The following is a 12856-nucleotide window of genomic DNA, read 5'->3' on the forward strand; positions in this document are numbered from 1 at the left end:
GTAACTACAAAAACCCTAAGGTGTGCATATGGGTGCGGTCGCAAATCGTACTTGCTTCAAGTCACGCATAGTGAGCCCAAGAGGGTCACTCGCGTGACCCTGTTGCCCAATTATGGACTCGCTCGAGGCAATTTGTGACTCTTACATACCTCGGTACTAATTTTTGTTATCGCATAGGTTATCGCCGCATTCGAATCGCGGATGGGGTTATTCCCATTCCAGAAAGTCTGTCCACGCTGAGAATTGTGTGCGCGCACGCGTAAGCGAAGCGCCTCCCCTCCGCGTGACGGAGTCGCGTCTTCTTTGGCGGGGAGGGCTGGAGGCGTGGGATGGTGGGGGCGGGCTCGGTCGCTCGAGGCTGCTGCCCCGCGGGCACGTGGCACCGCGTCCGATCTAGTTGAAATGATATCGCCATCCGAAGAAATTTGCCCTCAAGCAATTGGACCATGTCTTCGATCCATTTCGGACCCAGGAGAGAGGAGAGAAGCGCACGGCCCCGGGCCTTCACACCCTCACCGATCCGAGGCGGGTCCGAGGAGAGTGCCGCGGGACCGACGGGCAGTATCAAACCGCACCGAAGCCCGAGAGCCTCCTTCCTCACTCCTTCAGCACCGACATCTTGTCTGGCCAACACACGGAGCGTGGAGTACGCAAGAATCCCCACGCTGAGCTTCTTAGCATATACATACGTTACCTACTAGGATAAAGAGGGTCGTGATTTATCCTCATGACGGGCACAGAGGTACACAATGGGCGGGCCGGGCCGAGCCATAGACTGGGGAGTGGGACAGGGCAAACTACGGTGAAGATGGGTAAGGGGGCAGGGTAGACTCCCCCCTCGCCCATTGGACCAAGCGGCACGCTCCACATAAGTCCTGCACCCGCCCCCTCTCGCGGCACCGGCTCGTGCTCGGATTTGCCTTAATCACCGGGGGCGCAAGTAATCTCGGCCGACGTGCACTCGGTGACCGACTGCGAGAGGGGAAGGAAAAAAAACTCTATCGCGCATCCCCCCCCCCATCGCGCCGTTCCGGGTACAAGTCCCAAGGTCCAGCCGCCCTCCCTCCGACCCTCCCTCCCGCCCGCGGCCTTCCTTCGACCGCCGCCGCCGCGCCTCCCGCACCCGCGGCGGCGGCCGGCAGTTGACCACCGACATGGATGCCGCCGCCCCCTCGCTGCCGCCGCTGCTACTGCTGCTGCTGCTCGTGATGTCTCCGGGGACCCGCGCCCCCCGATCCCACCACCAGCAACTCGCCGAGACGTGGTCCTCCATTTTCGCGTCGCCTGGAGGCGGCCACCCGGAGCCGCGGCCGGAGGAGGAGGGGCCGTGGCCGCCGGAGGAAGCGCGGCCGTGCGCGGGGTGCGCCGAGCGCAAAGCCGCTCTGGAGCGCTCCAGCGCGGTCTCGGAACTGGCAGCGCTGCGCATTGAGCTCATCAAGCAGCAAATCCTCCGGAAGCTGCGGCTCAAACAGCCGCCGAGCGTGGCCCGGGGCGTGCTGCCGCGGCCGCTCTCCGGAGCCGGGTCCGGGCTACTGCGCGGCGGGGCCCAGCCCCGCTCCGGGGAAGACTACTACGGCAAGACGGAGCAGGTGATCCTGTTTCCGGAGCGCGGTGAGTGCGGCCCGCTTGAACCCCCGAATAGATGGAGGAGAGTCCGCGACGGAGTGCGACCAATTATTCCCCGACCGCCTACTCCGCCTTCGCGGGGCGCGGCGAAATCGCGGGGGTGTGCGGGGACGACGACCTGCAATGGGGCCGATTGACGGATACCGTGACAATACTGGATCGAAACGTTGTTTCCACTCGGGGCTTTTCTCTCGGCCGAGAATTCACTCGGTGACATACGCAATGAAAACGGAATGGATTCAAAAACTTAAGAAGTCGTTAAGAAAGGTTCTTCTTCAAAATGTAATAATCGCACTTAGTCGAGAATATTTTGGCCGATTTTGTGTTTTTGTTTCCCGTTTGGGCGAAGGGTGGGCCTTATTCGTTTGCTACCGGTGTGCGGCGGGTAAGAAGGAAAATATTATGACGATATGAAGTTTTTTTCCTCAATAAATGAAAATTATTGGAATTCCCCCCCTCCCACACCATTTTATTGTGTGCTGAGAAATTTTTTTCCGCCAGAAAATTTTGTTTCCTGAATTTTTAATTGAAACGCTTAGTACAAAAAATTGATTTCTGTTATCAGAGTCGAAATAGATTACTATGGAATAGCCAACATACCACGATTTACCTGTATGTATTGATTTCATTATTCAGTTCATCAACAATTTTTATTTACCCAGGAAAATTAAGAGGATTGGGAGAATACTGGGTTGATAATTTAATTAGTTTCTTTTAGGATGGTGGCCTGTTGCATCTAACAATGATTGAAAACTTGGTAATTTTACATGTCTATTTGGTGACATACTTAACCGGTTTCAACGTGTTTACATCATTATCAAAAGTACATGGTTTACTTTCGGTGGCGTCTAACTTACATGCTCGTGAAAATATGTGCATTGGCCAAATCGGTAGGAAATTTATAATCCGGACTTTCGAAAGAGCAAGGAGACGCTTAAATCTTAGACTTAAAACAATTGCTCGATCGATTGCAAAATGTAAACCGATTTAAAAATTTGCGGTCATGTGAAATTCATGACAAAATATGCAGAAGTTTTTTTGAGTTTCATCCTGAGAGAAAGCCAATGATAATAATCGATTGTATTAAAACCGACTTTGTGATATCTCCTCTGGCATGCCACAGGGAAGCTTGATCCTTTTTCTTATTTACATCCTGGATATTCAATGTGAAGTAGCTAGAAAATTAAATTTATCCGCCAATGATACGGTCATTTACGGCGATATAAGCAATAAATCAGGCACCGAATCTTGTTCTAGCAATGTCAGCCGTACTAATGTGCCTCCAATAACATCGGAGAAATTTACACCACTAAGGATTTTCTGGAAAATGAACATCATATCCCCTTACACCTATGGACTGAGAAGGGTAGAATTAAATTGGAAAGGTGAAATCCCTGGGCTTCACACTATCATCGGAACTGACATGGAGAGAATTCGTTGCATCTGCGAAGGAGTGCAATGGCAACAAGGATTCATCAAATATGAGCGGGAAATAGTCGACTGATAGTGTAAGGGTATTTTTTCGATTTGGTTTACACGCCAGCCTGGATACGGGTCGAGTGTCTGGGACCCTTCGCACACCTAATTAAGGCATTAAGCAGAATGCAAAAATGGCTATTCGTTTCGTTATGAATCGTCTAGAGTATGGGTTTCCAAACTTTTCAGCCCGAGGGCTGAATTAAATATCAAATAGCAATTTGGGAACTAATTGAGTAGCTTCGGGCGTGATGAGGTGGGAGTCGAGCATGATGAATAACTGATAGAAGCACTTTTCCACTCAATAAAATTTTTTAAATTTTTCAATCAATCGGACCCAGTCGTAAAATAAAAAAAATTATCAAGTGGAAAAGTGCTTCGATCAGTTATTCATTAGCAATTTGGGAGCCGGCTACACACTCGAGGTCCAGATAAAAATGACCAAAACATAGATGTTGTTTTTTATTATTTATTTAATATTCTTTTATTCAGTTATTATTTGATAACACATTTATACATTACATATGAACGCCTGTATTAGTGGGAATGGTGCAATTGTGTCCTGGATGCCAAAATAGCAGATATTTCTGGCTTAAGACTTGATTCCCCTAACATTAACAGTGACCCGAGATTATCTCCAAACAAGTTTGTTTTTCAGATTGTTTTCACGAATTTCATTCTTGAAAATGTTTGTTCACACAAGTATGTTGTCCCAAAGATTTGATGTAAAAGTTTTGACATTAGGAAAGTCTTCTTTGGCAAAAACTGGTAACACCCCACCAGTCCTCCTTTGAACTTGTCCCTAAGGTCATTTACTCGCAACTCATTGACCTCCAGCTGCAGTTCATCTGCAGCTATTTCTTCTGCCTTTGGATCAGTCAGAATAGTCAGAATAAGTCAGAATATCGCTCCTGAAAATGCCCCTGGAGGTCTTTCATGATCTCGCATGTAAATGACACAGGAAACTAAGCCGTTGCTTCAGCCATGAAGACCTTGCACTACTGAAAGTGCGTCAAGTTATCAAACATTTAAATGAATATTGAAACTAAATTTAAAATACTTCGCCTTTCCACATAAACCACTTTTATTACTACCTAGGTTTCGTTATGGTATAACATCGTCAGGTCACACCTGATGATGTTATACCATAACGAAACCTAGGTGGTAATAAAAGTGGTTTATGTGGAAAGGCGAAGTATTTTAAATTTAATTTCAATATGAAGAATTTCCACCAAGTGACGCCAGAAACTGTTTCATTTAAATGACTAGTTATGTCCGCAGTAAAGGTCAATTTCCATACCCACTCTTCATCAGACAGTAATGGCTGTGGCTTGCCTTCACTTTCCAGGAAGTCGCCCATCTTACTGCTGTGTAATGTGGTAAATCATGCGATTCTGTATCCGTATCATTCGCCGTGTCTCTGAACTGTTTATGGCAGAGCCCATGTGACCTTAGTTAATGTACCATCCCCACCGCAGGATTCAGTACACTGCTAATGTTTACATTTTTAGCACACAAAGCTTGCTGGTGAATAAAACAGTGCAGGGATACTGGTTGTCGAATGTTTTTCTCATTACACACATGCTTCACTTATCCAACCAAGCCTTTCTTTATGCCACTCTTGTTCTTTCCTCCATCAACAGTCAGGCGACTGAGGTTAGTCCAGTCCAAGCTATAATCAGCAACTTTTCTTTTCGATTCATTGAGTATATCCTCTCCGGTAACAGTGCCATACATGCTATGCGGGGAAGCCAGCTCTTTTGTTATGTTAATGTCTTCATCCACAACTGAAATGAACGCATGCAGTTAAGAGGTGGAACAGGTGTCCAGCCATTCACCCATCGCAATTGGAAAATGGCAAAACTTACTTGCATTTTTCGCTCTTCGAGTCAAAATTTATTCATCCATGTTTGCAAAACAGCGGGCAATGGTATATTACCCAACCCAAAGCTACATTTTGAAATTGTTTCGACTTTTCTGGGCAATGTTCCTCAGGCCCCTCCAGCAAACATTCCTTCACTACTTCACCAACTGTGAACGGTTTGCCACTTTAGCCAGGACGTAGACAAATTTAATACTGGCCTTAGTTAAGGATTCATTTTTATTTGAGGATTTACTGAACAATGCCCTCTAAGATGTGATTTGATTTTGAGATTTAGAAAATTTTTCACCGCGGACTTACCCTCCAACTGTGCATATTTCTCCTGATGATGACGGCGCAGGTTGCATTCCTTTATCACAGCCACGGTTATGTTGCAAATCACACACAATGCTTTCTTACCGGGTTTAATTAAAGAGTATTCCAAGCTTTATTCTTCTTGAAATTGCCGACACTAATCGTTTACTTCTCTTTTCCTCTTATCGGCCATCGTTGGGCAATAAAATAATGTAGCTTCAACGTGAATAAATGGTGAAACCGAAAGGATCTTCCACACAATATCGTTCAGAAAACCTGATTATGCGAACTTATTTCATCACAATTAATGCTGAATATGACCCGAAACATTTTTTTTTAATTCTTATGATTTCCCAAGTTAAACTTAATATAGTCCGCTAAATATATCCACTTATGGTAGAGAGATTTTTGCTTTTAAACTTCCCTATTCAGAATATTCGGAAAATTCTTGTCAAGCTAACGATATTCTCAATACTTAATACACCCTGGTAAGTTTCTACGCGAAGGAAATTATCACAAAGTAAAATAGAGTGCAACACGTTCCGCAATCAGACGCTAACCGACACCAACACCACCTCATCGCGGCAGTCAACCGCAACTCGCAAACTATGATCAAAATAATCAAGTCTCGAACAAGCAGCAAACCATTTAAAAACTCTGCCCCTAGATGGCGTTATATCATCTCTTTAACTGTGAAGAGAATTAGAAAAAGTAAGCGGCGAATAAGGTTTTGCAATGCAGTGATCGTTTGGAAAACATAACGCATCTATTTTGATTCGTTAAATACGTAACGTCCACGCAAGCGGCTGCTGATCTTGGCAGGATACGCGTACATTTCTGTAATTTAATTTCCTCAAAGCAAAATGTCCACACGGGCCAGATGAGAGGGCCTCGTTGGCCGCATCTGACCGTAGTTTGGAGACCACTGGTCTAGAGCGAAAAGATAGCGTCCTATTGTCATTGTATGGCCTTGGTCGAAATACACCGTAAACTCGAAGGTCACATGCGACACTTATGCCCAAAAGCTTATAGTACGTACAAATCGAATGGCGGCACTGAGGGGGAACATGTAATCCTAGCGCCGCTAATTCATATTACGCGAGAGGCGGTGAGAATTGGGCCGTGGATATTGTGTACAGGAATAATCGCGGCGCTGCATCATTTTTAACTCTCACACAATTCGAAAACGCAAGAACAGAGACATAATTTAAGACGTAGTATTCAAAAATTAATCAAATGGCTGGTGGCCTTAAGCCCCCTGCATGACGCCATCGCAGCGCAGAGTGTTGCGGTGGCTACCGTACTGACTTCCCACCCAGAAGGCCCGGGTTCAACTCCCGGCGGTGTTGAATATTTTTCAGAGATATCTCGATCCCTACTTTAGATGCTTTGTGGATGGCACTTTGAGGGAGTACGCCGTCCGTCGGATGGGACGTTAAGCTGCGGACCCCTTGGCGCCTTTCATTAAGAGGCTAATGCCGAAGTCGGGTTTCTCTCCACCCTTCATCCTTTCCTGTCCATCCCCTATGGCGCAAATGACCTCAGCTGTCGGTCGCCTCCCCTAAATACCACTACTAGGAACGCACGCAATTATGCCTTCTAACTGATTGTATACCCGATTGACTTCTTCCTCCTTATGATAGTTTGGTGGCATGTATACCTGACCAATGACTAAATGCGTCGGTTCTGCTTTTACGTCTACTTGTAATATTCTATCCGTTGCTTGGTCTACGTTGGCTACGCTTCTTCCTAGCTTTTTATTTAATATTATGGCAACCCCTCGTTGGCTATCGTCGCCTCCGGTGCATATTACTTTATAAGTATCACTTCATTATCCCTGCTATCCTTTCATCTCACCTCGCATTAGCCTAAAATATTTATATTTCCTCGTCCCATCTCTCGCTTTATATTCACGGTCCTCATTATTGTGCTAAGATTTCAAGTTCCTTTTTTAGGTAATTCGATCTCTTCTTCAGCGTCTTCTGTCCTGTTGCTGTCGGTTTTCCTTTGAAAGGCTAGCCCGCTGCTGGGCTAGACACACGACTGATTGGCCCGCGTCCCATATTTTCCAGGACTCATTTACTCTATCCTGTCCATCATATAAATCTTGGCAATAATAATTGAGGCGATTTCCTGTCGCCTTCCTCAATTGTGTTTTCAACGCGACTTTTCCCGAATGGAAAAATCATGGTGGAATATATGGGGCTAGTTTAAACTATACCCAACAACTCAATGATCCACTCGAAGTTTGGTTAGATAGGTGTCGTTGAAGCTCGTCTTGTTCTATTCTCTACACGGCGTGTGAAATTCAGGCATCAATAGGGTAATAAGTGTGGTAGTTCTTTATTCCCCCTACTGCCTTCGGTTTCCCAGGAAGACCTGGCACCCGAAAAATCACACAGCTGGGGGAAACTGAGGGAAACCAGAGGCGTCACCCTTAATCAAACCAAGGCCCCCCGGGTCAACAGCTGAGGGCTCTATCCTGGGCTTTGGACCCATTCGGACTAACACCTCTTCAATCGGAGTTATATGTTTGTGTGTATTATATATACACACACTCGAGGTCTGTTATCAAAGTATCGCGGATTTAGAATTTTCGCGGGTTAAGTATATTTGATTTTCGATCTTTTTGTGGCATTATGTTGATACTTGTATCTCTCACTTATGCCGAAAAGTTCGGCATTTTGAATGTTCAGTCATCGTTGGCAGCTGTTTTGCTTGGGCGTGTTTTGGCTTGTCTTCGATTTTTGCCTGTTCCAAAAAATGGATCAAAGAATCTGTATCAAAGTTTGTGTGAACAACGAAATCAATTGCGCGGACGCTTTCCGAATGTTGACTGTGGCATATGGAGAAGTTATCTTGGACCGAAGCAACGTTTATCGGTTGTAAAAAAGTTTTCAGAAGGCCGAGGAGATGTGAACGACGAAGAGCGTGCCGGACGCCCTAACACGTCAACAACAGACGAAAACCTTGATGAAGTGAAGAAAATAGTTTTGGCCAATCGTCGAATCACCGTTAGAGAAGTTGCTGAGGACCTAAACATATCGACTGGTTCGTGTCTAACATCTCTGTTCTGGGCATAACACGGGTCGCCGCGAAATTTGTACCAAAATTGCCCAATTTCGACTAAAATTAGCATCGCTTTAACATTGCTAATGACTCTGTCCACGACGACCCAAACTTTCTCCTCTCAAGTAAGTCATAACTGATGACGAATCATGGGTTTATGGTTATGATGTGAAAACTAAATTTCAATCATCCGGATGGAAGCTACAGCACGAGCCAAGGCCGAAAAAAGCGCGCCAATTTTGGTCGAATTTTAAAGTTTTGCTTACAGTTTTCTTCGATTTCAGGGATCATGAGTTCTTGCCACAGGGTAGAACGGTAAACAAGGAATATTACCTGCAAATTATGCGCAATTTGCGCAAAGCAATCCGCCACAAAAGCCCGGATTTGTGGAAGAACAAAAAATGGCTTTTGCACCATGACAACGCCCCTGCTAACACATCGTTACTTGTGCGTGAATGTTTGGCCAAAAATAACAGACGAATGATGCTGCAGCCACCGTATTCCCCACATCTGGCCCCCAGTGACTTTTTCTTGTTCCCGAAACTGAAGTAGCCCATGAAGGGGCGATGCTACGCCACGATTGACGAGATAAAGACTGCATCGAAGGAGGAGCTGAACAAGATCACAAGAAATAATTTTGTGAAGTGCTTTGAGGATTGGGAAAAACGTTGGCACAAATGTATAATATCAAATGGGGATTACTTTGAATGGGACAAAATAAATATTCATGAATAATTAAATAATTTTTGAAAAAACACAATAGTCATGATACTTTTTGAACAGTCCTCGTATATATATAAATGTAACTCTCCCACCCTAATCTCCTCCTAAACCCCCCGTCGTGTTTGATGGAATGAAGGGAGGAAAATCGTATGTGGAAGTTAATTGGGACTTACTGCCGAGTCCGATGTCAGGTTGTGTTTTGGGTCAGAGGGGGCAAGTAAATGTCTTTTTGAACGGCAGTATAGGCCATGTCCATCCAAAACGTCCCTCGACCGGTATAATACCATAAAAAATTAGCAAAAACAATTACTTTTTGTGACTCATAAACGCAATACGTGTGCATCATGCAGCAAATCAAGAAAGCGTTTGGCGCATCTGATGGAAGTGGGTAGAAAATAACATAATCAGCTTTGCAGGGGTGGGGTGGTTGTACAATAGGATGACCATTTAAATCATGCAGTTCATTTAATGCTCTACCCATATCCAATGATTTATTATGATGTAAATGAAGTAAATTTTTGTGAAGTCGTTGCGGGTTTTCCCCGGGTCAGTGTGTCAACTGCCGTTATTTCGATGACTAACTTCGTATCGTCCTCAGAGCGTTGATAACGCTCCGAGAATGATGATGGAGCTTGTCATCGAAATGGCGGCAGCTGACACTATGACCACCCAATGGAAAACCCGCGATGAGTCCACCATAATCGTGCGCCGGGAAAACACCAAAGCATACGAAGTCAATTATTTCTATCATCAGTAGATACTTGTAAGAGCTGAGGAGATTGAGGCTACATGTTTTTGAGTCTGACTAATACGCGGGAAAATGTGTCGGCAATAACCATCTGGATCGAAAGTGTATTTGGAAAATAACAGATCAGTTTATTTAATTGATATTCAGCATCCGAAGGAAAATATTTATTTGGTGAATCGGGGTTCGCGAGTGAGTTGCAATATGAAATCATAGAAAAAATGAGTGAAGTATTGAGCGCAAAAGAAAGACGCAGCTTTGAAACGATTGTATGCATCTGTCTGCATCTTTTTAAATAACCTTGTAGTGCCCTAAAAACCTCTCACCACGCCCTTGTGGCTACTCAAGGGATACTTCTGGATCGATTGGTTAGGGTCACAGACGCATTGTTAGACAGGGTGAGCTAAGTGTTTCCCACTGTCGCACTCCTACGCGATTATTATTTCATTAATCAGTTCCTGGTGTCGTCTTGGTAAGCTCACGGTGTTTTTCGTACAATTGATTAACTACGCTTTGGAAATATTAGTTGAACTAGTTAGATTGCCCAAAGGGAAGGTTTTTTTGTAATTTCCCCATTTTCAGTGAACGTATCAAGAACTTGGATGTCTCTCACATATTTACCGATATGCTTCGAGATTTTCGTCCAATTCACCCTTAGATTTCAGTTTTGTAATCATCCGGCTCTTCCCGATATACTCCCTTTTCCAACGTCTTAGCCTCTTTGGGTTTTTTATAACTTGCGTAATTCACTGCCGAGAGAATATCCACGTGTATTTTTCAATTTTCAGGTGGAATTGACGATTTGCTCAAATCACCTTTGTACTATTTGGTTCTCTACCAACATTGATTTATTCGGTATTGACTTTTCAATTGCTGATTTGATAAGTTATAAATTTTTTTGGCATCACGTATTCGGCTTACTTCTTTGAATTTCGGAACTCGGTCCATGAACTCATCGAGCGGTCCTTTTTGCTTAATTGAATTTTCCTTTTTGGACCGGATGTTTCTCAGTATTCAAGGATAATGTAAAGTGTAACAGCGTTGTAATTACCAATTCCTTCTATTGTGTTTACATTCTAAATCGGTTACGGGATACTTGATTCAAATAGATGAAGAATAGATTTTTTTCACAATAATGGTTTCTAATTAGCTTCGTAAGTTGCCATTATTTTATCAAACCCATATTATATTGTCCTTCTTGTTACTAGCTTCCAATCTCTGATCCGAAAAGAAGGGTGATAGCTAGGGCGGATGATGGGGATTCCATAGAGCATCCCTCGGAGTATGCTTACAATTGAGCTTGAACCTTGCTCGCCAGGGGTTACCCTCCCCCTTATCCACGGTTCTCCCTCTAGCATTCGCCTTTCGGAGCTCCCCTCTCGCTCCCACAGTGTTCTTCCCTCTGTTGGAAAAGGTGGTTGCATTATCGAAATGATCCAAAGAGAAAATTGTCAGTTGTACATCTATTCGGAAACATACACGGGTAGTCTGAAAAGGTCTTGACCTTGCCCATTGATGGCATTACTACTCCCACGTTTTATTTTCCTAATGTTGGTGAAATTGTGAGTAGCCGTCGTGTGAAATTGCAAGACGCTCCATCAGAGCGGCAGCGACTGTAAGCAGTCGTTTGAATTGGTTTGCAGTGCGGTGATAAAACTCTTCGTGGAAGGTTTATTGCCGATCGAAATTCATTCAAGGATTTTAAATGCATTAGGGAACTAACTCTTGTCCTTCAATATCCACCGTGAAGAAACGGGCGGCCGGGTTCAAATGTGGCCGTGAAGGCCTCCAAGATGATACACTAGAATGACGTCGGCGGGAAAGTGCGACCACACTGGAAACCATTGAAAAATACACAATATGATTTCGGAAGACCGGAGTAGGAAGGTGTATGAAATTGCAAATATTGTAGGGATATCAAAAGAACGCATTGTTTACATTTTGTATGAGGAATTACACATGATAGAGAGTTGCGCAAATGAGTGCCACGCGTACTCATTGTGGATCGAAACGCATTCGGACGACATTTTCGAAACAGTGCTTGGCGCGCTTTACGAAAAACAGGAGTAATTTTCTGCGTTGAAATGTGACAATGGACGAAACCTTAATACGCCATTGCACAACACGTTCGAAACAACAATCTATGCCGTGGATAGAGGTGGTTCTTCAGTTTGAAGAAGGTCGGCGGAAAAGGCCATCGGCGGAAAAGGCCATCGCGTCGAGTTTCTAGGGCGCGGAAGGAATTCTGTCGATCGATAATCGTGAAACAAATAAATAAAATAACTGGGAAGTACTCGTGACAAAATTCGTGAAAGCAGACTCGGCTTGCAAAGGAAAAGCCGATTTCCATCAGGACAATGCAGCTGCCCTTACAAAAGCGTCTCGACGATGGGAAAATTGAGGGATTTGCATTAAGTAGTGCTGGAACAGCCACCATATTCTCCGGATTTTGTTCTCTCGGACTTCCACCTCTTCAAACAACTCATAAGTGTCCTCACTGGGGAAAGGTATTCGCCCAAGGAACAAGTGATTGCGGCTGTAGACTAGTACTTTGCAGCACTTGCGGAAGAGCACTACAGAGACGATATAGTGGCAGTTGAACACATCATCAGGCCGAGAACTTTTCAGGTCAGCATCTTATGTATATTTACACTAGCTCAATATGCGAGGTCCATCCAATAAATACGCGAACTGGTGCAATCTTGCAGCCATTACGCGGACTATAGCCTCGCCCACAAGCGGCGCTAAGTTCCTGACAACCCAATGAGCCGTCTGTGCTTGGCGGATCGTCGAGCTGTGCGTATGGTGCCAGTTTTGTTATGACGACAATATTGATCGTGTGCGGTCCCTTGTCCTTACCGATCATCGAAAAACTGTCCGAATGATAGCTGATGAACTGAATTGAGGAAAATCAACAGTGCCCACGATTTTAACCGAACATGAAGGACATAACAGTTTCAGGTTTAATTTGTGAAACTCCTTCGTTATGAGGGTAAAAAGAAACTTAACATTTCCCCAATAAAGATTTAATATTTCACGAC

General features: G+C 44.5%; 1 protein-coding gene across 1 annotated transcript in view; it reads left to right on the forward strand.

The window, feature by feature from the left end:
- Positions 1-1149: 1149 nt before the first annotated feature.
- daw (activin beta chain dawdle) overlaps positions 1150-12856 on the forward strand; it is a 31993-nt gene continuing 20286 nt past the window's right edge. The window contains exon 1 of the mRNA XM_071584149.1: positions 1150-1611. Within this exon, the coding sequence (XP_071440250.1) occupies positions 1155-1611 (457 nt within the window). The 5' untranslated portion in view covers positions 1150-1154. The remainder of the gene's footprint in view (positions 1612-12856) is intronic.

The sequence above is a fragment of the Hetaerina americana genome, unplaced genomic scaffold (assembly GCF_022747635.1).
Source record: "Hetaerina americana unplaced genomic scaffold, ioHetAmer1.1.p SCAF_16, whole genome shotgun sequence".
Classification (NCBI taxonomy): Eukaryota; Metazoa; Arthropoda; class Insecta; order Odonata; family Calopterygidae; genus Hetaerina; species Hetaerina americana.